The sequence below is a fragment of the Hipposideros armiger genome, unplaced genomic scaffold, assembly GCF_001890085.2.
Source record: "Hipposideros armiger isolate ML-2016 unplaced genomic scaffold, ASM189008v1 scaffold_208, whole genome shotgun sequence".
NCBI lineage: Eukaryota > Metazoa > Chordata > Mammalia > Chiroptera > Hipposideridae > Hipposideros > Hipposideros armiger.
In genome coordinates, this window is record NW_017731558.1 from 2,000,533 (window position 1) to 2,025,711 (window position 25,179).

The window sequence follows — 25,179 nt, forward strand, 5'->3', positions numbered from 1 at the left end:
ATTACCATAGGTAGGATATTTACCCAGAATATTTTTAGAGTATTTTAGATGGAAAGACAGTTTGGAAATGACTTTATTTTGTCTTTCTCCACCCATGAAGGCAGAAGCATCAGCACTTTTTTGCTGAAAGTCAGTCTGGGAGCTTTGTGGCCACTTTCCTTGCCCATTTATAATGTATGTGCACTCTGATTTTTTGTCCTGTTGCTTGCTCCAAAGTACTTCTTATCAATTACAACATGAAATTGATATATGGATCTCCATGCAGCATAAAAAATGTTTGCCAAAGGTTATGAAAAGTATGGAGATTGTGACTCTAATTTAAAAAAAATTTTTTACTGGTATTTTTAGCAAGATGTCCCTATCTTCCTTTTGTAAATTATACAGCAACATTAACTTAGCTCTCCTACCCACATTAAACTTCAAGCAAGAGCACATTTTAAATCATACATTCTAAATTTTCCAGAACATGCAATGACAGGCATTGCTTAAGAAGAGCAAAACCTCTTGACCAGCAGAATTCCCTACAACACCCGGCACGCAGCTGGGTGTTCATGGCAGACTGTGGAAGCTGTGGTTTTGTCTGCCTGCTCTGGTTTCTCGTCTTCTGTCTTCTGGTTCTCATGGAGACATCCTTCCATCCTCCTTCATCCCTGAGGTCCTGGGGGGTTGTTATCATGAGGCCCCAATCCCACCACAGACAGGGGTTCGTATGTGATCCTGAGTGGCTGATTCAAGCACACCATCCCCCAGCAGAGCGTGTAGCTTAGTGACAGCGCATGACTCAAGGTCTGGGGTCTGTCTGAGAAGGAAGCCAAGCAGGACAGGCTGATGACATCCCTGGATCTGCTGTATCCAGCTGTGCTCCAGGTCCACAATCAGACTTCCCGGTCAAGTCAAACAGCATAGTCTCTTTTTGTTTAATCAAGTTTCAGTTGGATTTCTGTTACTTGCAACCAAAGGAGTCCTAATTCATATAATATTTAATTTCAAGTAATCACGATATTAACCAGTCTGTCTCAAACCCCTTCCTTTTCTTAACATATAAGGGTCGTAACATATGCTTATTTACATGCTTACAATTCAAATGCCATATCTGAGTTCAAGACACAGTCTAGAAGCTCATGTCAAACAATTCTTTATTTTTTTATGGTACAAATTAAAAGTGACAGATTTGAAGCTGTTAAGAAATACACAAAGTGCAGCTTTACTGACCATACAGATATTGCTCTAGATTAAGTACAGTTTTGTCAGTTTTTTTAAAACATTAAGCAACCTGTGCAGATAAATTAGCTTTGGTTTCAATGTCAGAGCAAGTAAGGAGCTTTTAAATATCCAGTTTGGCTTCTTGGTCACAAGTCCATCATGTCAACTTCTTGTCATGATGAGTTTTCAAAACAACCCAGTCTGTTTCCTGCTCGTTCCTGCTGCCCGCTCCAGGCATGGATAAGCAACTCCTTCTCAGTGTCTCATCAGTGACCCTGGTGACCAGTCTAGATCACAGCACGTAGGACAAAAAAAAAATCACTTTCTTAACAATAAAAAAACAAATGTGCCTCACATAATTTCAAGTTGAAGACAAGCAAATCACACGACAAAAAAGCTCATTACAAAATGTTATCCAAACAGGTTTTACAGTCAAACATGGAAATGAAAATCAATTTCTTTTTTCTCCATTTTTTTAAGCTTGGTCATTAACTGGGTACAAGTAGAGTGCTGAGGTAAAACACTGATGAACAGTTTGTATTTCTTTTTTCTTAAAATAGGAACAGTTTAGTATTGCAAGATTGTCAGCAACATTTAGCCGTATCTATACAATGTGCATATACCTATAAATATTGAGCTTTGGTCCAGCGTAGAGAAGATGAGCAAAGGCATTTTACAATTTCTTTTTGGTTATAGCTTGAGTTCTTTGATATGCCTCTACTTGTTTTTTGTTTTTTTCCTAGCTCCTTTTGCTTTTTTGTTCTCTCTTTTGTAGGGTGTGTGTGTGTGTATGTGTGTGCTTGTGTGTGTATTATGTGATTACAACATAAAGAAACCAAAATCTTGCAATGCAATTAAAACTGTCAACTGTTCAAAATGTTTTTTGGTTAAAAAGAAAAACACCCTCACAAAAAAGTGTAAAATATAACATCAGTCATTTCTGTTTTTCATCAAACAATAAAGAAAATAAACATGACAATAATTTAGAAATATGTAAGAAAAATATTGAAGCTTGAAATACAATCACATATGCACTAGTGGCTTTTATTTTTTGTTAGTGGCAACCTTAGCCTGTAGTTTGTAAAAACATAAAAGACACTTAAATGTTATTGGCATATGAAGTTGTTTACAAGTGGAAATAAGAAATGTAATAATAAAATTAAGCAATAGGTGTGGTCCCGAAGACTTGTGAGTTACACAGTATAATTTATATTCCTAAGAATCTGTTCAGGCACCTTTTTATGCCTTGTAGCAAAAAATTTATCTGTAAAAAATTAATATAAGAAGCATTACAACACCTTATAAATAATTTATAAAACAATACAAAATTATAAAACTATAAAAAAAATTACTGCACATGAATGGTTTTACTACTGTGGGATAAATACATTTCTTTTTCATTCCATTCTGGAAGACTCTTTTTATTTTATATCTTCACTGTCCTAGTTATACCCCCAATTATAGATCTCCGAACTGAGCAGGCCTTATGGAACTGCTGCTGGCATATGTTTAAACATTTAGCATCCATCATATGTTATCTTGTTAACTTCTCTTCTTTGGGAGCTTTTCTTGATGGAATTTGGAGCAGGTCCTAGGAGAATACAAAATCTGTTTAATCAATACATTTTTGGAATTCTGGGTTGTTGGTTTGTGCAGTTTTTGAGGTGGCAAAATGGGTACCATGATGTCATTGGCTTTGAAGGTGAAGTTAGCTGTGGTCCAGTTAGCATCAGACTGGCAAAATGGAAAAACCTGTACAAGCGACTGGTTCCACTTCCAGGAATTTTCTTTAAGCATTTTCTTGCTGGTAATCTCCTGATCACTGCATGGATTATCGAGGGGGGGTGGGGGGGAGGGACAATTATACCATTGCGTTTATACAACCAGCAAAGGAGCCACCAGAAGAAGAGATTCAAACTCTCATCGGGGAGGGAAGATGGCATTTCTAATCAGTTGGGCAACTTGAGGTGGGGTTTCTTTTCTTTCTTTCGCAATTTACTTCTAGATAGTACATGAGCATGCTTATTAATTAATTATTCAGGAATATTTACATTTCAACAGCAGGCAATTGGATGGTTTTCTTTTGTCTGCTCCTTTAACTGAACACCTTTTGCCTATACCTGTGCAAAACACCAACCACAGGTTCCAAGTGCTCACCTGCACAGCCATCCTCCCATCTCAGCTTTTTCTTCTGGTTTATTAGGCTATTTTGGCTCACAGATCTTTTGAGTAACTTATTTTGAAAAATGAAACAATCCTTTAGTTTTAGTAGCGAAGGCTATTCTGATGTGTTAGATAAGCCACTTCTATATTTTTCCTTTGAGTGGAGGCACTTCATTGTTGAAACTTCTTTCTCCCTCAAGAACCCAGAGCCCAATTTGTTGTTTAAATTGCCAACTTTCTGCTCCATTTATATATACCAAGAACAATTGCTCTCCCTTGGAAAAAGTCTACCATTGTTATTGGAATGAAAGTAGTAGCAGAAAAAACATGGTGGCCTTTCAAGATCCAGTCACTATCTCTTTCTTTTTGGCCTGGCTTCTTTGTGTATGGGTATATGGGTGTGTGCATGCCATGTGTGTATTTTGACTGAAATCTTGAGACATTTCTTTGGCTATCAGACTTCTGAGAGAAATTGCTTTGCACAGAAGCATAACTAGATGTAAGTATTGAACCAAATGTGCAGCTTATCTTTATATTACAAAATTAGTTTTGGTCAGCTTTCCATGTACGTGGCCAACAGACTGAGAAAAATCCAAGCTCTGGTGTGGACAGTGAGCACAATTACAGCTTATGCCAGTGTCGACAGTTCATTGAGCAAAGCCCTAGCAATTTTGGAGTCTCTCCTGCATTTCACTAGGATCTGAGTGGAAAAGACACCGTTCCCACTCTGGGGCCTTCCAGCAGACCCTGGAGGCTACACACGAGGGAGGTGGACAAAAGAGAAATGCAAGCTCCATTTTCTTTTCTCAAACTCACAAGTCATAGTGAGAAGAAAGCAATGAATGCTTTGGCACACCATCCAGGATGCCCCCCCCACCCGAAAAAAACAAAAACAAAAACCAAAAAAATGAAGGAAAAGAAAAAAGAACCCCATCTACCCAAAATAAAAATTAATAGTGAGCCTCACACAATGGCTTCAACAAAGACATCCACCCCATAGGTGGTGACAATAGATGGGAAAGATGGAAGAAATTGGGCTTTCTAGTTTTCCGGTAAGTACAAATTCCAAATGTAAAAATTCATAACACAACTTTATACGCAGAGAAGAGCAGACTGACGATCGCGTTTGCAATGCCATGTTTTTGACTTTGGTTAATAGGTTTCATAGTGAGTCAGCACTTAGAACCTGAAAGAATGCAGTCCCTCCTCCAGGTGGCAGGCTTGTATTCTCTTTGAACAGATAAAAGTTTTTTTTTGTTGTTTTTTTTTTGTTTGTTTGTTTTTGGTTTAGTTTTTTTTCTTTTTCCTTCAAATGTATTCACATTTTCATAATACACAGAAAAGAGTCTGTGGTTATTTGGTTCACTTTAAGTCCTTTAAAAAACTGGCTTTAGGGACACAGGTCGGGGAGGGAAGTATCCTACCACACACCTGCAGTGTGGTGTATTCCTTGTTTAAAAATTTTCAAAAAAAAATTGTTTTTACTTTTGGAAAACCAATGGACATGTATAAATCATGGTGTCCACTTGGTAGCTTTCTCAGTCTTTTACTTACAAGGAGGATGACTGGGGTTATTTTTTAAATTTTATTTTAAATTAATTAATTATTATTTTTTTTGGTGGAGTCCCAGGGGTGGAGTTTAGTTTCTGTGGAGTTTGCTTCTGATTCTTGGTGGCCGTCCCTTTAGGAGTTTTCTTCCAGCGAGTCTGTTAAGGGCTCCAGGGGGACGGCCGAGGCCGGCTCGTGCTGTTTTAAGCGTTTAATTGTGTTCTTCAGGGCTTGCCTTTTATTGCAGAACCAAACTCTAACTACTTCTCGGTCATAGTTCAGCTTCTCAGCAATTTCGGTCATTTCCTGCCCCGAGGGGTGTGTGTTCTTCTCAAAGTGGGCATTGAGGATCTCAAGGGCCTGCGGCGTAAAGGAGGTGCGCCGCTTGCGCTTTTTGGACGGTTCACTCCCGATAAACTCGGTCAGGTTCTGCATACCTGCTCGATGGCGGGCCTCAGCCTCAGCCATCCACCGCTCAAGCACCGGCTTGATCTTCTGGGCACTTTTAGGGGTGATGTCCAGCTTTTCAAACCTGGCAGGATACAAAAGGCCAGGGTTCAGTTTGGCTGTCAGACTGCTAGCTATAGTGTTCTCTTGGGCTTCCTGTGGTAGGAAAAAGTGGCTTCTCAGGATGGTGTGTCTGGGGGGAAAATTGAGAAAGAACAGTCTTACACTGAGTCCTCTGCCAGGGTGGGCCTCCTGCCTGCCTGCCTGCCTGCCTGACTGACTGGCAGAGCGAATTCACTCCAGATTAGCAGCCAGCTGCAAGGTAGCTGCCCACTCAGGCCAGCACCCACTTCCCCATGCGTCATGCCAGTGCATGCAGCCAGCGCATCCACACACGGTGAAGGAGAGCAGGTGGGGACAGCACCACACACAGGCCACCACAAGGGAAACAAAGCGACACTCAGATCTTTTTCCTGTCAAGGCTTGAGATCTAAGCTTTGATTTTAATCATACTAGCACGATTTCCCCAATCTTCAGAAAGCTTAAGGCAAAAATTAACACCCGGAAGTGACATAAAGACAACAGTTGTCATGTTCTTTCATTTAAAATGATTCTTTTTATGTTTTACATTTGGTTTTCCTTAAATCTTGCCCCCCACTGACTTTATTATAGAAATATTACATCTATTAAAACAGTGATGGCAACCAGGACACGTTTCTACGTGGCTCTTTTCATCTCTTTGTGTCTCATTTTAATACCTACTCTCTCCCTTTCTCCTGTTTCTCTCTCTCGCTCTGTCTCTCTCTTCCTCCCCCCCCCCCATCCCACCTCTGGTAACAAACAATTTTCACCAAATGTAAGTTAACAATATGCTCCTTTTTCAGGTAAAACATGGCCCATTGCTACTTGACTGCTTGACTCAAATAGCTGGACATTGTAATTACTATGAACACTCCTCCCAATGTGCTAGGACCACAGTGTGCCTTCCAAACCCCGTCCAGCATAATGGTAAGGCGTCAAGCTGTGTTTAATGTGTGATATCTGCAAACTGTACTTGAATGATATTATTTGCTGTAAATGAGGTCTTCCGTATATCAATTGCCTTCAGCAATTCTTTGCTACACTGACTTAAAAAAATATGAAGCATCTCAAATAAAATTATATAGAGTGTTTTAAGAGGTCATCCTGGTATCAAGCTCATACTCATTCTCAATGAAATTCAAAAAAGTACCAATTGCTTTTGTTTGTTTGTGTATTCTGAATTCAAATTCACAATCTTCCGGTGTGACAACTTTGGATACATAGAATTCTCCTCTCTTAAAGTTCAGTGCTGTTGAAAACCAATCGTCTGACTGCAGAGTGCATCTTATTACAATAGTCCATTTTCATAGAGCTAAAATGAACCTGCTTTTAGTCAGTCAGAGTATGTTTTATAAGGATGCTTGCAAAGGGACACAAAAGGATAAGCTTCTTTTATGTGCCATAATCTTATTTTTGGAGCTGTATTTCAGATATCTTATGTTGTGATAAGCAGTGAAAATAGTATCAAATTTTAATGTGATTCCCATAGCATTCCCTTCCAAGCATAGTTCAAGGAGTTATTTGTTTATTTAAAAAAAAACCCAACTTCTAGTACTGGTCAAAGAGGGAAGAAGTACATTTTGCTTTCAATACAAAATGAATGAATCATTTAATGATACTTAAGGAGGCTGACATTTGTGGCAAACTTCCCCAAAACTCTCATTGTATTAATTGCCACATACCATATCTTACCATTATTCACTATAAAAGCCCCAAAGCTTAAACTCTTGCTAGCATGACAAAAGGCTTTATAGCGCCATGGCTGGGGACAAAACTTACGATGGGGATGCCCAGTGTATTGGTGGTGTTTTTCCCCTCTGTGTCCCTAATAAAAAGGGGCTCATCAATGCAGCCCCTGGGAATCTGCAGCTAAGAAGGGAGAAGTGACAGCTGGGTGTGCAAGCTCAAATGCACACCCCTCCCCACCCTTTAAAAGAACTTGAAGTGTTCCAATGCCACATCTTAGTTTCTTTCAAGACTTTTATTTTTTTTCTCTTGGTAGTTAGCTCCTAAAACTACCTCACTGAAATTCTGGAAGCTAGAGAAAGGCCAAAAAAACAAGGCATCTGACATATTCTATTATACAGTTAATTCCCAAGGTCTCTTTTCATTTCAGCCATAGCCTTTTTGGCTTCTGCTGGGGAACGCTTTAGAAATCAACATATTTGATTGGGAATGCCCAAGAAACACTACCTGTGTTAGTGAAAACATTAGATAACACTTAAACCAGTAAAAAAATAATCAGATTTTAGGACTAAAAATAAGTCAAAGAAGACTTTAACAACAATAGCAAATTGGCAACAACTTAAAAAACTGTGGCTGCTTTTATCACAAGCCTGTCAAGAAGAAACAAAATTAATGTTTCCCGACAGGGAGCAACCATATTCATATCGCTGATGCTGCTTGTTAGTGCTGACGCTTCTGTACATGTTGTTTGGAATAACATATACAAGCCTTGAAACAAATTTCCCAGCAGTAGTATCCTTGTATAGACGGAATAAAGGTTATTTTCTACAGGGAGGTATCTTATAAGAAAAAACAGTAGGGGAGGCCATAGAAGTGAGAGTCCTATGGCGCTTTTTGTATTTAACAACAATCAATGGGTTTTATGGAAAATCATTGAGCAAAATGTGAGCTGCAAGCTACTACCCCATACTGATGTTATTTATAACCTTAGTCTTAAACTGCAGGAAAAGTACACTTCCGTCCTTTGGGGAATACATTAAAAGTATAAAGAGCAGATAAAAAGACAGCATTTCATGGATCACCAAGAACAAAATCCACTTAAATGAGTTTAGAGTTGGTTTCTTGGCTTTTCCTGGTGGAGGAGGACTCATAAGGCATTGCCCAGGAGGAAAAAGCTCTTACAGAAGTGCCTTTGTTACCTCATGCATAAACAAGGGATTAGTGCAACACACACACACACACACACACACACACACACACACACACGCACACGCACATGCACACGCATGCACGGGATCTCCTTGTGGCTTGACCCAGATCAACTTGAACACAACCAAGGCCCGATTCTGTCATTTATTTGTTTAATTTTTTGGGGGTAAGCAAGGTTAGGCCAGATTCCCACTACCCTTTTCTGAGCTATGTAAAGCAGCTGCTCCTTTTTAAAAATGTGCTTTTAAAGTTGTGCCCGAGAAGGCAAGTTAAAAAATTCCTTTGAGGTCACAAGATGGTTAGTTTTCTTTTTAAGGTATGTTTTCTTGGAAAATCCTGGTAGCGACCCTTGGGCAGAAATGGTGGTGTTGTTATCACCAATTGGGACTAGCAGCTTTACGTTTGCTGAAGCCACTTCTCTGCAGACAGCAGACAATGGCCCTCAGCTGCACAGGTGTGTGGGTCCGGGAGGAAGGCCTCTGGCCCAGGGTAGTGTATTCTCTATAAGACTGCCTTGGAAGTTCTTCGTGAGTTGACAGGAGTTTTCAAGCCAGGACCCGCAAATCTGCTTTAGCACCTTCATTTCCATCAGTACCGCCAGTTCCAACATATAGCCACCCCACACTTTGTTCCTGCACTTTACCCCTCCAGCTTTGCCCACCCGAAGACGAAAAGCTGAGCCAAAAGGACAAACGAGGCCCAGACCGGCCAGGAGAGGTGACAGCATGCGGGCGCGGGTTACCTGCAGATGGCTGACTGGCTGTACGCAGGGCCCTCTGTAGCACTGAGAGCCTGTCCCACCTGAGTCTGGGTCAGGCCAAGGGACAGGCGTCGGATTTTAAAAGCTTTGGCAAATTCTCGGATCTCCTCCAGATTAACCCCATCCACCTCACCCGCTGCCGTTTGAGGATCTGTGGAGATGTTTTTAAAAATAGGATCAATACGTCAACACACATCTGAGTAGTTTCTGTTTATCATGGTTTATAGGAAAGTGGCTTTCTTAACAGCAGAGCAGTGGGGAAACCAACACTGCAGAATGTTCTTTGTCTCCCAGGTAGGCACCCAAGCCCCCATCCTCAACTCAGTACACCTCCACAAACCATCCTTCGAGATATTTCTATCCCAGGTAAAACCACAGGTAGCCCACACTGCCATTTCTACAACACAAGAGCATGTTCCTTAGGAAAGCACCTGCTATGGGGAAAGACAACTCCATTTTGCCCAGAAATATGTTCAAATACTGTGCAAAAATATAAAAATGGAAAGGTTTCAATTTGAAATATCATAATTGGAATCATTAGTGCTAAAAATTCCCTTGAAGAAAATATACTATTTTGTGTTTTTCCTTCACCTGATCACCCAGGCTAACAGATGGTAATGTTGCCTAATTTCTTATGTTCATGTGAACTCTTCAGAAGAGCGTACTTACGAAGCTGTGAGAATAATCTACATCCCCTGAACCATAGCAGATTACTGACACCGGTGCCTTTGTCCCTTGAAAGGGCACAAAATAAAAAATGCCTACTGCAGGAAGGCTCCTTTGGTGCTGGCTAACTTGGTCAATTTAGGACTTATCTGGGGAAATGATACAACAGCTGGAGGATGAAACTTCCCTCCTGCGCTACTGATCCCTGGGTAGATGAAAGCACACAGCTCGCTGGAGACAGTGTGGGGTGGGCCAGTGGACGATTTCAGCGTGCTGCTGGGTCCTGCCTGGAGGGAAGCCACTCTCCCCACCAGCTGACTCTATTGTTCTTCACCTCATTCCTTGGACTTCAGTGAAAAGTTTTTCTCTTCCTGCTTCTGCACATGAGCCCATTAATTTCAATATATCTGAGTACTCGTCTAAGGACTGCAGTGGATGATATTACTCTTCTGGGCTCAGGGCTATAGACACTTTTGTTATCATGAAAAAAAAATTGCATCCCAAGGGCCATTTTTTCAAGGATGTTTAAATAAAAATGTTAAAATTTGGAGGGGCTTGGAGCTTCATGTATAGATTCTCTCATTACAGGGCCAATGGACTCAATAGAATTAGTAATACAAGTGTACACTCTTCCTTTATCTTCATATTGAAAAGAAGTCCTGTAGGATTTTTACATGTCATCAGTCATAATTTCATTATGGAAAGACTGAAAAGCGGTATAGCCACTGCAATCAGTCTGTAAATATTTCTTAAGTGACTCCTGGGAGCCCCAAGAAGTAAAGGGAGGCAGCACAGGCAATAGAAGAGGTGGTTCCAGCCTCTATGGAGTTTACCGTCTGTATGGGGCTAGGCCCCAATATTATGAAAAAGAAAACTTAGAGAAAACTACCAGGCAGAGCATAAGCAAGACCTGATGTTATGACACCCATACTGGAATTCACAGAGAAGGGTGAGGAGACAGGAGGGAAGTTGTTACCCACTGGGCAGCTTTCAGAGAATGGAGGGGCTGTATTCTGGTCAGTGGGAACACGCAGACGCCCATAGGTGCAGGCCGGAGCAGAGCCTGCAAGGGTTTGGTGGAGTGGAGTGGGGTAGGGCGGAGCAGGCGTGGTGAATATTCAGTGTAGGACGTTGAGAATATGTGCACGCGCTGGGGTAGAGAGTGACTATAAAACTGGTTTGATTGTTAAGATCAATTAAAGTCCTGCTTTTTCTTCCAAAACTCCGCCCCCATCCCCTGCCCGAAAGCCAGCAACAGCTGGTTAGGGAAGGACTTTGTTTCGGTTGTCCCTGGTGGAGGCTGCCTCCCGGATCTTAAATCCCTCCTCCCAGCAGCCTGGGGCAGCGTGAAGGCTTTGCTAGGGGTCCTGGGAGGTCACATCCACACGCACGGTGGCCTTGAGCCCTTCTCTCATTTCTTTCTTTAAACATTCCTAGAGCCGAAGTTGCAAATGAGCAGCTTGCATATAAAACTGAACTTTCCTAGTGTTTACATGGTTTTTGAATTCCTTGCCAACATTTAAACATTGGGAGATATCTGAAGAAAAATCTAGATGTTTCATATTCTTTTGAAATGTGGGAAGATTTGGCTGTATCCAGGCTACACATGCTCTGTGAACAGTCAGCTGAACTGCCCTGGCCTCCACTTCAGCCACTCATCCTGGCTCGTCTCCAGCCCTCCGCAGACCTGCTGCTTTGCTGAGCCTGTTTGCGACTCTGTGTCTAGAGCACGCATCCCCGAGGAGGCGAAATTGGTCCTGGGTGGTGGTGGGGAGGGTGGAAAAGTCTTAGATAGCACGTGGTTGTGGCCCCCCAAACAGAACAGGTGTGCAGTATATCTATGGTATTAATGTTTCACAGGGGCAGGAGGACAATTCAGATAAAAAAGTTTAAAAAGGCCCCTTGTGGGTGGGGGTGGGAGGATGATAGTAAAATAATAGTTGAGACGCTGGTTTAGAACAGAGAAGGACACTTGGTTCAAAATGGCACTGTGAAAGAGGGGCCTGGTCTCTCTCCAAGAGAGAGGGCAGTGTGGGCAGTGCAAGTTCAAAACCGCAGGTGAAAAATGAAAGCCAAAGACTTTCCTTGTAACAATGTGGCTTTTAGGATGGTGGTTTTCTTAATGTGGCAGGTGTAAGAGTCACTCGGGGCCCAGGGATGTGCATTTTTAGGAAGCACCACAGGCAGTTCTGATGCAAGAGATCCTTGACCCCACAGACAGAGGCCTTCTCTGTGGCTCTGTCATGACTAAGTCTGGGCACGGCATCTTCTGCATGCCACTAGCATCCTTTTTGGATCCTTTACCATTATTATTCAGCAGGTTCCACTACACAGAAAACTTGCTTTACCACATGTGTAAGACCAGTGGGCCAGAAGGGACCCACGAGGAGGGGCTGCTGGGCAGACACCCCATCCTTGCCCTTTCCCACCCCCAGTCCCACCCTGTATGGCAAGTGACACATGTCCGGGTGCCAGTGCCTGGGGAGGGCAGTATAGTCTGGAGTTGGGGGAGATGTTTTTCTTTCTTTTTTTAATTTTTATTTTGGGGAGATTTTTTTTCTAAGCGAAGCTAAGTAGCCCCTGTGGGAAGTAAATTGTTGCCTTACATTAGACCCATCTCTAGGTCAATGGGAACCAGTTGAGTTAGCCAGAACATGAGGGGTGGTGGTCTTTAATTTGGAAGGATTTTCCCCGTCTACTCCAGTCCCAGAGCCTGTGCTGCCACCACAGTTAGCAGAGCAGTACCAGGCAGCTATATGACTTGGGCTGCATTTTATGCAAGTCCATTTTACTTATTTCTTCCTCTTTCCCGGTTGCCTTTATTGTTTGTCTCCTTACTAGTTCCTTGAGACCAGGAACTAAAACTGAGTATGATCATGCAGGTTGCTTTTTGCCAGATCATGGACAATAACCAAAGTTGAAAAGAAAGCTGTGGACTCTTAGCTCCATGCACTGAGCAAAGCTGTTGTCAGACGTCAGTCTGAAGCTCAGAGAGGTGGGCACCTGCCCCACTGAGCCTGGTGGCTTCCTTGAGGCCCCACACAGACATTCATTACACCAGGGGGCTGATTTCCTTCTGCCTCTTCTCACACATTTCCCACTCTTGTCTTTTTCCTGGTTCTACTTATAGAGCTGAGAAGACAGGAATTCTTGTGAAATTTAAGCAGGTTGATGGTTTGTTAGACCATGGCGCAGGGAGGGGAAATCAGCATCTCTGTTTGTGTAATTTGTTGATTGCTGGAGGTGAGCTGACTGGCTTTCTTTATAATAGTGGTCTTATCCATAACATCAGACAGCAAAATGCATTGCTGTGGTTTTGCTCCCTTGGGTCTCAAGACCACAAAAGCCTCTCCATCCAAATAAGGGGCCCACCCACGGGCGAATATCAGTTTCACATGTGTGACTTGTCTTCACACATTGAAAGAATTCATTAGAGGGTGTTTGTAAGATGTTTTGAATTAATAAAAGAGCTGATGCTATTTTTTCTTTTTTTGATCCTGAAGTTTCTGTCTTAAGCTCTTGAGGTTTTTTCCACCATTGGAACAGTTCCTCTTCCTTAAAGAATATATGCTTTTCTGGTTGAGGAGGGGAAACAAGAGGTGAGTGTGGTAAATGTCACCTCAGCTCTCAGTCTACCTCAGAAGTTGACATTCCACCCTGGATAGGTCAGTCTGACTTTCTGTCCTCCATTCTCCTGGCTCTGGAGGTTGGGTTAATTTTAAGGATGAATCTGAGGGCCCCTTGGTGGGGATCTCAGAGGGAGCCCTCAGATCATGCTCCAGGTGGAGCCGGCACCTATCAGCAGTTCTAGGGCAACCAAGCCGGGGGTTTTCTGCACTGAAGGGAGAGTTGCACCTTTTATAGAGGTTTGCTGCAGATTAATTTGGCTCAATATATTAAACATAGGGTCAGAAAGCAACAGCAGTGACTGCCAGGGTCCACCCTGAGTCTGATCCTTGCTAGAGGAGCCAGAAGATCATCCTATATGGGGACTAACTGGCCTGGAGATTGGGAATAAACTGGCATTTAAAGTTGGCGGTGACTTGTAAGTATAGTGATGATGTTTCCCAAATCAGTCTGGAATGCATGGGCTGAAAAGTAAAAAGATTTTAATGGGAGCTAAATGCAAGTTGTGTGAAAACAAACCTGTTCTGCAGAGCCTGGTTGCACGGTCCCTGGCACTATCCTGAACTGAGTGCTCAGGACTGAGCAGGAAAAATGTTTTGTTTAATTTTTTAAATTTAGCTCCTTCCAACTGTTAGATTGGGTATCAGTGTAAGGTTGCTAAGTGGGTTGTTGAATAGTCACCATCTCTCAGCGTCACCCTACTACAACTTCTGCCTCTGGGGTTTTTGTAGAAGAAACAGTGCATCTTTAAAGTATGAATTAACTGCCTTCTGTAAACATCCATCTACTTTTTAGAGCTATTCTCACAGCAAATAATGGGCATATTTACCAAATATTTCTGAGCAATAAGAAACCATTTGGGAATGTGCAGTGCGATTTGGGAGAACAGCTTACTTGGAATATGGTGACTTCACTGGGTTGTGGAAAACAGTGTGAATTGTGATCATGTAAATTGGGGTTCCACTGTGCCATGCTATTGCCATGCATCTTTATGTTCACTTTATAGTTTTGGTTTTTCTGGTAGTGACTATTAGTTCTTTGCTGACTAAGAATGAAGTTCACAGGCCAGGGTTTAAGAAAAGTGTACTGATAAACCAAACCAAACCCAGCAAAGAATTAAAAATCCCAAATTACCTGTTTTTAAACAATACTGTGTAAATCTTGAGCCAATTTGGGACATATGCCATTTGTTTGACTCTATCTTTCCAAGAGCCCTGCTTATAGAAACTGCATTTACCTTGGATGGCTGTGGGGACTGATAAAGGTTTAACACATGGCAAGCTGTGTACCATGTGCTATGAACCATACCGTGCACATGCTCCAATGTGTGTGCGTATTTGGTAATTCTGAGCCTGGGTGTGGTGTTCTTTGCACGTGAAGATCCTGTTATCATTGCTAACACATTAACTCTGCCTCCTTTTGCCTGGAGTGGGGAGATTTTTGGATGATCCCTCCACTCCATTTCATCAGGAACAGTAGGTTGCCCAGTGCTAGGGTGAGAGTCTTTGACCATGAGGAGGGAAAGTTCACTGACCAAGATTTTGACCATAGGTTCAAATCCAGTTTGACCTGGTTCAAACTATGACCTTGGCCTACTGGATGGATTTGTTGCTCCATTAACCATCCAGCTCAATTCAAGAATTAACTGTCACAGCAAGTCCTTCTGTTCTTTCTCAGCTTCTAAAACTGAGACAATCATCTATTGTAGGGGTCGGCAAACTGCGGCTCGCGAGCCACATATGGCTCTTTGGGTACGTACATGTGGCTCTGAAGTAAAATTGAAAATGAAACTAAAACTATCATAGTTTCATTTATAAAAATTTTAAAGGAGATTATTCACATAATGGTGATTTCATTTGTTTTATAGTTCTCGCAAAACTTCATGGGACAGGATTGGCTCTTCCGTCTCAAAAGTTTGTTGAGCCCTTATCTATTATATAGACATTGTCCCTGTACATATGTTGATCATAGCATTTGTTTTGCTTTGTTCCTTGTGCTTCTTTGTAACCAGTTCATGACCTCCCCCGGGGCAGAGGCAACATCTTGCTTATTTTTGTTTTCTTAATTTCTATCCCTGTGCCTGGTATATTCATGGTACTCAGTAAATGTTTTTCCTTCCTACATTGACAGACTCTGACCCTTCTTTTCTCCTGTAATTTAATCTGCATAACAACAACACCTGAACTATGGGGTTAAGTCTCCCCTCATTAGCCTATCTACAGATTTGGTGAAGTTTAATCTCAGACAAAAATAACTTTAATTGTAATTTTATGCTTGAATGTAAATTTAATAATATGCAAGATGTCTAGCTTTTCTCTTCATATTGGCTCAGAGAAAAGCCTATGCTTTAATTGTAAGGAATGGACCCAGGCTTTAAAAAATTACTCGAGGTTTATTCAGGTGATTTGATATATTTTGTCACTTAAATTTCACTGGGTAAAATTGACAAGTAAGCACCCTGTCCTTTCTGGCTGCTGTGGTGTATAGATTGTGTATGACGCACACTGAGTCAAATTTCTTAGGTTATCGCCCTGGCTTTGTCACCCATTAGATTTGTCATACAGGGTGTCATGGTTTCTCAGCTAAGACTGAATCTGGTTCCTCTGACAGATGATGGTCAAGATCGGTTGTGCTTTTCAGGATCTATTTGATGCTAGCTTCAATATCTGAAAATTAGGATGCATGATACTTTGCTGTGAGTATTAAAATGAGTAAAATATCAAAAATGCTTTGAAAACTCTACAAATGAAGGCTCAGATGGAGGTTTGTTGAGGGTAATCAGCATCAGAAAATATTACATGTACTTTTTATTCTGTAGTTGGGTTTTGAGACAGAAGGAAATTAACTAAACAACATGCTCAAAATCTAAGTTCAGCAACGGGTTTGTGTAAAGTCTGATGCCCAGTGGTACTGTTAGACCCCTTGTATCTTCCAGAGAAGGCTCCTTCTTCAGGCTCTGCATGGGAATACAGAGTTTCCTTCCTCAAGTGCCTGTGGTACAGGAGTCTCTCTCCCCAGTTCTTTATACTTTATATCAAGGACATGTAATCTGGTTCACTCATTCTGTACCTAGAACTTAGTTGCTCTGTTGGCCGCTGTGCAATTGAAGTTCTATCTGGCCCATTAAATAGCTCTGTTACTGATTTCTGAGAAAGGGAAAAGCTTTCCCTGCCCAGCTTGAGACACCTGATCAGAGAGAACCCAGTCCCATCAACCTTCTGTATGTCCGTCCATGCAGTCATTTCTGTCTCTATCCATCCAACATATATTGAGTGCTTACCTTGTGTAAAATCCTGTATTTGTGGAGGTGGTTGTACTTTTATTTCATATTTAACTTATTCTCTATAAGATGCTTGATCTCATTTCCTTTTCTTTCAGGACCAAAGCTTAACAGTCTATCCTGAATTTATGACCTTGCTGTTATTTAGAAATAGAATATTTTATAGAAACTTATGCAGAATATTGAAACGGGAAAAGTTTGTATTTTTTTCCTGCAATAAACCTATAAGGAGTTCTTTTATTGGGAAACATCTGGCTATCATAAAATTAATTTATCCATGATTTTATTTAAGTAAGACTAGAATTTCTGACCCAAATGAAAGCTAAACAACCTAAAATAACAGGTCAATGGCAAACGCCATATGTAACCCGAAACTCTGTTTGCTGTTGACCCATCTGAAGATCAAGAGCATCCAGTCTAATTGACTGAAGTACTTGGGTATTTTAATATCCTTCCATAAACCCTCATTCTCTCATCCATTCCACAAGCATCTTTCCTGCCTGAATTAGTCATACAATTGAATATAAGTATATATGTACAAATATGTGTATAGATATACATATACATAACACATATATATACTAAACAACATATATATGCATACGAGGTGTGATGAAACAATATGGTGAATGTTTAAATAAAAAAATTTATTACAGTAAAAGACACATTGCCATTAACCCCCCTCAAAATACTTCTCCTAACTTCAAATACCCTTATCCAATTGTTCTTGCCACTCTCTGAAGCAGTTCTGGAAGTCCTCTTTCATGAGTGTCTTTAGTTGTGCTGTTGTGGCTGCCTCGATGTCCCGAATCATTTTGACTTTGGGGAAGAGCCAACGTCACAATGCCAGATCCGGTGAATAAGGTGGATGTGTACATACCATAATGTTTTTATTTGACAGAAATTGCCATATACCAGAAGCAATGTGTGACACGGAGCATTGTTATAATGGAAGATGATTTATAGCACACTTTAAAACACACCTCTCAACCATAGCTCACACCCAACTGACTACACTGAACAAGCTGAAAACTTCACACACTGTTACTAAGGTTCGACACAGGGCTTCCCATATTGAAGATCCCTGCCTTTTTCTTGGATGTCACTGGGCAGCAGCATTCACTATATTTTGTGATGATGACAGAAGGGCTCTGATCACATGTCACTCCTGGTACAGCAATTTCTGTCAAATAAAAACATTACAGTGTCCCCTCATCCACTTTATTCACCAGATCTGGCACTGTACAACTTCTGGGTCTTCCCCAAAGTCAAAATGACCATGAAAGGAAAATGTTTTGAATTGATTCAGGATATTGAGGCAGCCACAACAGCGCAACTAAACACACTCATGAAAGAGGACTTCCAGAACTGCTGCAGAAAGTGGCAAGAATGATGGGATAAGTATGTTCGAATTGGAGCAACGGGAGTATTTTGAGGGAGATTAATGTTAATGTGTCTTTTACTGTAATAAATTTTTAAAATTTAAACATTCACCATATTGTTTGATCATACTTCGTACATATACTTTTGAGGAGGAGTTGCTTGTGGGGAGAGGACATGACAACCTTCCATTTGCTGTGCATTACCAGACTTGCCCCATGATATGTGAGGATCACTATGATTCCTGTTATAACAGCCCATTCACGACAGTTGACCAAACATAGATACTCACATGTATCCTTGTTTTATGGCACAGGTTCCTATGCAGTGCTTTTGCCCTTTATAGCCATAAGTACTGGATTTTTGGCCCTTGGACAATCACAGCCTATGCACATGTTCTGCTATTTTATATCTAAGTAAAAATTGTACTAACCATGAGTAACTAACATTAAATTAGCCCTTTGTCCCATTCATCTTAACATGTTTTCATGTGCATGTGATATATACGCTGTCTTCACCTAGGGCCAGCTACCATTTCAAAAAATTCTATCTATATGGCCTACAGGGAAGCAGGCTGGCAGGTCTACTGAATTTTATGAATGGTTGTCCAGAGATTTCCCGCTGGATTCCAGCCCATGCAGCTCCCCTCACATGCCACTGGAGGCAGCTCATTATGCACACACACCTACCCGCCCACAGGCATGCTCGCTTTTATTTCCTCTGACATCTACAAATAGAATGGCAGGGGACTTCAAACACAGAAAAGCAGCTTAACCTGCAGGCTGAGTGCCTGTTGTTGGCTATTTCAGCCCTGAGCTGTGTGGCTCATGCCAGCTGATCAGTTTCTCCTGGAGTGGCAGGACTGACTCAGCACATGAAAGCACTTGAGATGGAAACCAGCCCCTACAGGCACTTATCAGGGGGTGGGCTTTGGGGGCCTGCATCCCAAAGGAACCATCTGGCCCGGGGCATGGACTCCATCCCAGTACTGGCCTAGCAGGGCCAGGAAATTCCTCTTGGATGTTAAGAAAATAAGAGAGAGAAGAAGGTAGGGTAGAAAGGAAAGAGAGATAGAGAAAGAGGGAGGGAAGGGGAGAGAGAAAGGCATTGCAAATAGGCAACAAGAAGGCCACCATGATATAACGAGCCAGAAAGGATACTTACTGCTGACTAACTGGCCCACGCTCAAAGCTGAAGAAGAAGAGGATGAGGAGGAGGAAGAGGAAGCCTGCCGGATGGGGCTCTGAGACATGGATGCTTGGCTGTGGGCCAGGTGCAGAAGGCTGCCTTGGGAGGCCGCTTGACCCACTGACGTCTGGGAGGGTTGGTGGAGCTATACAGGGGGATGTAAAAATACACAAATGAATGAAAAATTAGGGGGAAATGCCAGGAAACAAGTTTCATCTGGGGGTGAATCATTTTATTTCCACAAATATGTATTTCTCAGAGAAAGTGAACATCCTACAAAACGGGCAGGATTTTTTTTTGTATATAATGTTATTGTATATAATTGTTAATGTCTGATGGGCATTTTATCAGGAATTCTAAATATGTTATTAATTTCCCAGTTGGCTTGCTGGAGCACCCCATTTTCTGCATTTCCCAACCATGACATGTAACTAGACTCTTGCTGCCTGTTCAAACAATTACAGTGCATTTGACAGGCTTCTCAAGTATGGAAAGATAAAATATAATGCTTACAATCATCTCAGAATGCAAACCTCAATCATAACGGTGTGGCTATGCCCAATCATTTGTCTAATGTAACTGGTATTTTTAGGAAAGCTCCAATTTAGTCTGAGTGTATATGGAAACTTTCTGCTCTCCCAGACCAAAGAGTTTGGGTGTATTACTGTGGAATCAGGAAAAACGCTCTCTAATATCCTACAGAAAATCAAGAGAGAAATTGGGGCAGGCAGGACAAAAATCTCTATTCATATTTGTAGGTCTTAGTTGTCACTGCCCGACCCTGTGCCAGCCTGTTCAGGACCTCTCTCATCTACTTCTCATGTCCGCCTGAGAAGTGGGTATATTTTGAATCCTTTTTTACAAACAAGGAAGCTGAGGCACTGACAGGCAGAGGTTTTGTAGATTCTGGCAGGTGTGGGAAAGCTCTTCTTTACACATATGAGGTCTGATCCTGGACTCTAGCTCTTAGTCACAATGCCACAAGTAAGAATTGACTTCATTTCAAACATTTTGTGTGCCTCAAGGAAGACTACCTTTATATCCATTTACTCATGACCCCTTCACCGGTTATCAAAGGACTGTTCTTAGGAGGGGGAGGAGCTAGGCTGAGGAGAGGAAGGAGAGAGGAAAGGGACATAGCTGCAGGTGCCAGGTCCACTTAAAAGCTTGGGAGGGATCTCTATTGTTCTGTGTCTTGCTTTCCTAGAAAGGTGACACAAAGGGCAACGCAGGACCCTGAGCAGGCACACGAGTGGCCACCTGCCACCTCTGTTGACTGGACATAGCACTTTCTGGCTTACAAAGTGTTTTCATAGCCATCACCATACTCAGAGAGGTGTAGGAGGTTTTAATAAAAGGAAGTCAGCCAGGGAGTAGAATCGGGTCAGGGCCAGAACGTCGATGTGGGAGCCAACTACAAAACAGATACCAATCTTTGACCACCTTCCCGGGGTCTGAGAGCCAGCCTGGGGTGTTTTGACTTCACATTTGCTTTCCCTGTGGGGTATGTGTGTGTGTTCATTTTTTTCACTGAACTTTATTAAGATATAATTTACAAATAATAAAATACAACCAGTTTTCAAGCATACAGTTTGGTGAGTTTTGTCAAATGTATACATGCCTATGAAACCATCATCACAAACAAGATATGGAACCTTCCCATTTTTCCACAAAGTTATCCAATCCCCTTTGCAATCAATTTTCCCTCAACTCTTGGCCCCAGACGACCACTGCTCTACTTTCTATCATGATGGACTCATTTGGCATGATTCTAGAAATGGAATCATCTAGTATGTACTCTTTTGTACCTGGCTTCTTTTGCTTGGATAGTATTTTTGAAATTTATCCATTTTGGTGCATATATCAGTAGCTTATTCTTTTTTTATTGCTGAATAGTATATATAGTATATGACTATATCTATATCTATATCTATATCTATCTATATCAACTGTACCTGTATCTGTATCTATATCTATATCTATATCATCTATATCTATATCATCTATATCTATATCTATCTATATCTATACCATAGATTATTTATCCATTCATCAGTTGATGGACACTTTGGTTATTTCCATTTGGGGGCTATTATGAATAAAGCTATTATAAACATTCACTTTCAAATCTTTGTGTGGACCTGTGTTTTCATTTCTCTTATGTAAATATCTAGGAGTGGAATTGTGGAAATTACTGGATCACACTGTAAATGCATATTTAAGTTTTAAAAAACTACCTAACCGATTACCAAAGTAGTTGTAGCATTTTATAGTCTCACCAGCAATGTATGAGAATTCCAGTTGCTCCACATCATTGTCAACACTTGGGAATATCAGTCTTTTTAATTTCCTAAAGTGTTTTTAACCATGAATAATCATTTTGCTTTCAAGCAATTGTTAGTAAGGTGCTACTTTGGAAATGTGCTTAAAGAGCTATTCCCTCTGGTCCCCTGAGGTAATACTTTTGCTACCTGATTCATGTGATGTCCCTATGCAGCAGATGTGCCTGCATGATTGTGAGAAGTAAATGTCTGGCCCAAGGCCATGTGGTCTGCTGAGCATTAGAATCCAGAGTCCCACCTGTGGTTCAAGGCTCCTTCCAGGATGCCATGCTGTCCCACTACAGAATTGCAATGCTGTCCCCTTAACAGTAAGTGAACATCCTTATTGTTACTTGATTGTGCTAAGTGAAGGCTTGATTATGAACCAAAGATAATTATAATCGACATGGAATCCAAATTAATATGCATAAGCATCTGCCTAAATTAATTAGCCAATCTGTTGAGCACATAATCAGCAATTGAATCCAGTAAATTTTATCCCATAAGGACACACATTAAAGACTAAATTTATTTTTAATTTTCTTAATAAAATGTGATGGATATTTGCACGTCAGTCTTCCCCCTCTAGCTTATTGAGTTGCCTTTCTAAATATTGTTTCTAGACAAAAGCTTTACAGTTGAGTTACTGAATCATGAGATAGTCTTCAGTTTTACCATTTCATCAATATTTTATTGCACCTGGGTGTGGTAAAGTGCCATCAAAGAACTGGATAAGACAATAATCAATTAAAATTTTTCTTCCTCAGACACAACTCAGTAAAGAAAAAATTACTAGGCTGCAATCTCCCTTTGGAGTCACTAAAGCAAGCTAGGGCTTATGCATTAAGCTACACAGGAGAAGAATTCGAGAGGAAAAGAAAATAGTTCTTTTAAGAGCTTGTTCTATGTCTACACAGTCAAAGAGAGAGATGAATCTAAGATATCTAAAAATCTAAGAAAGATATATTTCTTCCAAAGGAAATAAACATTTTTTTTAGGATACTGGGATCCTGCTTACCCTCTAGAGTTCAACCATATATTTCAGAAAAAACAATAAAAATTCAAAAAGGTTCTTACTTGTCAAGAATCAAGATTATAGAAGCAGTAATATCCTAATGGGGCCCATATAATTCTTTCCAATTGCCAGTATAGACATGTGTCTGTTAATCCCAGAATCAATTGTAAACCCAGATAGACTAGCTTATTGTACATACAAAATCATCCCAGAGATTGACTTCTCTTCCATAATTTCTTCCCTCAGAGAAAGAGGGATAACACTTCATGTTGAGAGATACACTTCTGTTACCATCTATCCCTAAAACTGCAATTCTTTCAGGTAAACTCTAAAAATAGCGCTATCTTTGATATTCTTAGTTTAATGATTTTGGCACTTTAATCTTTAAAAAATTTATACTTAATATATATCTATATATATATTGAATAAGAAAAGAGAAAGCAGAGATTTAAACTACTTCATAAAACAACTCTGGGATTCACTACAAATACTGAATATACTTTAAATAGAAAGCATTAGAAAAACGTTAGTTAACTAGATTTAACTATGTTGATTTTCAGATGCTGACAACTGTGAAAATCATGTATACTTGTATTGCAGAATTACTGGCAAAAGAAATAGATGTATAAATACCGAAAACATAATTGGTCACAAAAATTAGAATGGATTACCAAAAGAAAATGCAGGAGTCAGGGTATAACTAGAAGCATGAAGGAAAAGTTATTCCTTTTCCTTCCTGAAGAGAAACAGAAACTTAGACGCTTCCATAAAGGTTTCATTACATTGCTTTGATCTTGAGAGGCCAACTTTATGGACATCATTTATTGGATGCATCCTACATGTTTTTACGTACATTGTTTTTAATCCTGGCACTAGCCCTCTTTGTAAGGTATTGGTGATAATCGTTATAGAGGAGGAAATAGAGACTTTAAAAGGCTAAGTTGCTTACCTGGGATCACACAGTAGGTACAAAGTGCGATGTGAATCCAGGTAAGTCTAACTCAAGAGCCCGGGCTCCTTCCACTAGAAGCCCCATCAATCCTGGCTTCCACTGAAGATGAGTGGATATGAGTCAGGGAAACAGCAGGACGCTTGAGCAGTGCAGTGTGGGAATGGCCGAAATGTGTTCAAGCAGATGGAGGTAAGATTTAGGATTAATCAGCATTGGTGTAGATGATGGTCTATCAATGTGAGCACATCTCATCTGTTTTTATAAATAGAAAATTTAAATATTTTTCTAGTTTAGGAGTATTTTCTACAGGTTCTGAAGTATTTAAAATTTCATATTTTTAAAGAAAACATGATACTCTTAGGTGTTTAGAATGTTACCTAAAAATATAATGATTTTGGTGTAGTCTGGGCACATCTCAGATGGAGTTGCTTACAGATTGTCCTTTACTTAGTAAAATTAATCTTGGTTATTTGTTGTACCCCAAACTTACTTTTCTCAGCATCCTGGTTATATGATCATATTTCCTATTTATTCACTATAGCCTCATTAAACTGTCTAAAGGAGCTGGAGTTTACGTCCATCTAAGATCCAATAATCACTTTCTTGCCTTTTTTAGAATGGTAAGTCAGGTGTAAATAGGTTGTGTTATGGGCTGAACTGTGTCCCACTGTAAACTCATTTGTTGAAGCCCTAACCCCCAATACTTCAGAATGTGACTATATTAGGAGATAGTGTCTTCAAATAAGTAATTAAGTTAAAATGAGGTCATTAGTGTAGGACCTCATCTAATATGGTGAATGTTTAAATAAAAGAAATTATTACAGTAAAAGACACATTGCCATTAATCCCCCTCAAAATGCTCCCCCTCACTTGGAACACACTTACCCCATGTTCTTGCTACTTTCTGAAGCAGTTCTGGAAATCCTCTTTCGTGAGTGTCTTTAGTTGTGCAGTTGTGGCTGCCTCGATGTCCTGAATCAATTCAAAACGTTTACCTTTCATGGTCATTTTGGCTTTGGAGAAGAGCCAGAAGTTGCACGGTGCCATATCCGGTGAATAAGGTGGATGAACACACACCATAATATTTTTATTTGACAGAAATTGCCTTACCAGAAGCGATGTGTGAAATGGAGCCTTTCCATTGTGATCACAAATATGGTGAATGCTGCTGCTGAGTGCCATCCAATGGAAAGTTAAGATTTTCAATATGGGAAGTGGCATGTCAAATCTTAATAACAGTGTGTGACAAGTTTCAACTTGTTCGGTGCAGTCAGTTGGATGTGAGCTATGGTTGAGAGAAGGTATGTTTTAAAATGTGCTGTAAATCATCCTCCATCATGACAACACTCCGAGTCACACATTGTTTCTGGTATATGGCAATTTGTGTCAAATAAAAACTTTATGGTGTGTCCTCATCCACCATATTCACCGGATCTGGCACCGTGTGACTTCTGGCTCTTCCTCCAAGTCAGGATGATTCAGGACATTGAGGCAGCCATGACAGCACAACTAAATACACTCATGAAAGATGATTTCCAGAACTACCTCAGAAAGCGGCAAGAGCTATGGGGTAAGTGTTTGAAGCGATGGGGAGTATTTTTTTTTTTAAGATTTTTATTGGAGAATTGGGGGGATGGGAACAGCGCTGGGGAA

The 25,179-nt window shown here is 40.7% G+C and overlaps 1 protein-coding gene across 1 annotated transcript in view; it reads right to left on the reverse strand.

Moving 5' to 3' along the window:
- Positions 1-2,162: 2,162 nt before the first annotated feature.
- The window catches only part of POU6F2 (POU class 6 homeobox 2), a 444,250-nt gene continuing 421,233 nt past the window's right edge, over positions 2,163-25,179 (reverse strand). Inside the window, exons 9-11 of the mRNA XM_019653830.1 lie at positions 19,215-19,383; positions 9,080-9,248; positions 2,163-5,554 (exon numbers count right to left, since the gene is read on the reverse strand). Of these exons, the coding sequence (XP_019509375.1) occupies positions 5,050-5,554; positions 9,080-9,248; positions 19,215-19,383 (843 nt within the window). The 3' untranslated portion in view covers positions 2,163-5,049. The remainder of the gene's footprint in view (positions 5,555-9,079; positions 9,249-19,214; positions 19,384-25,179) is intronic.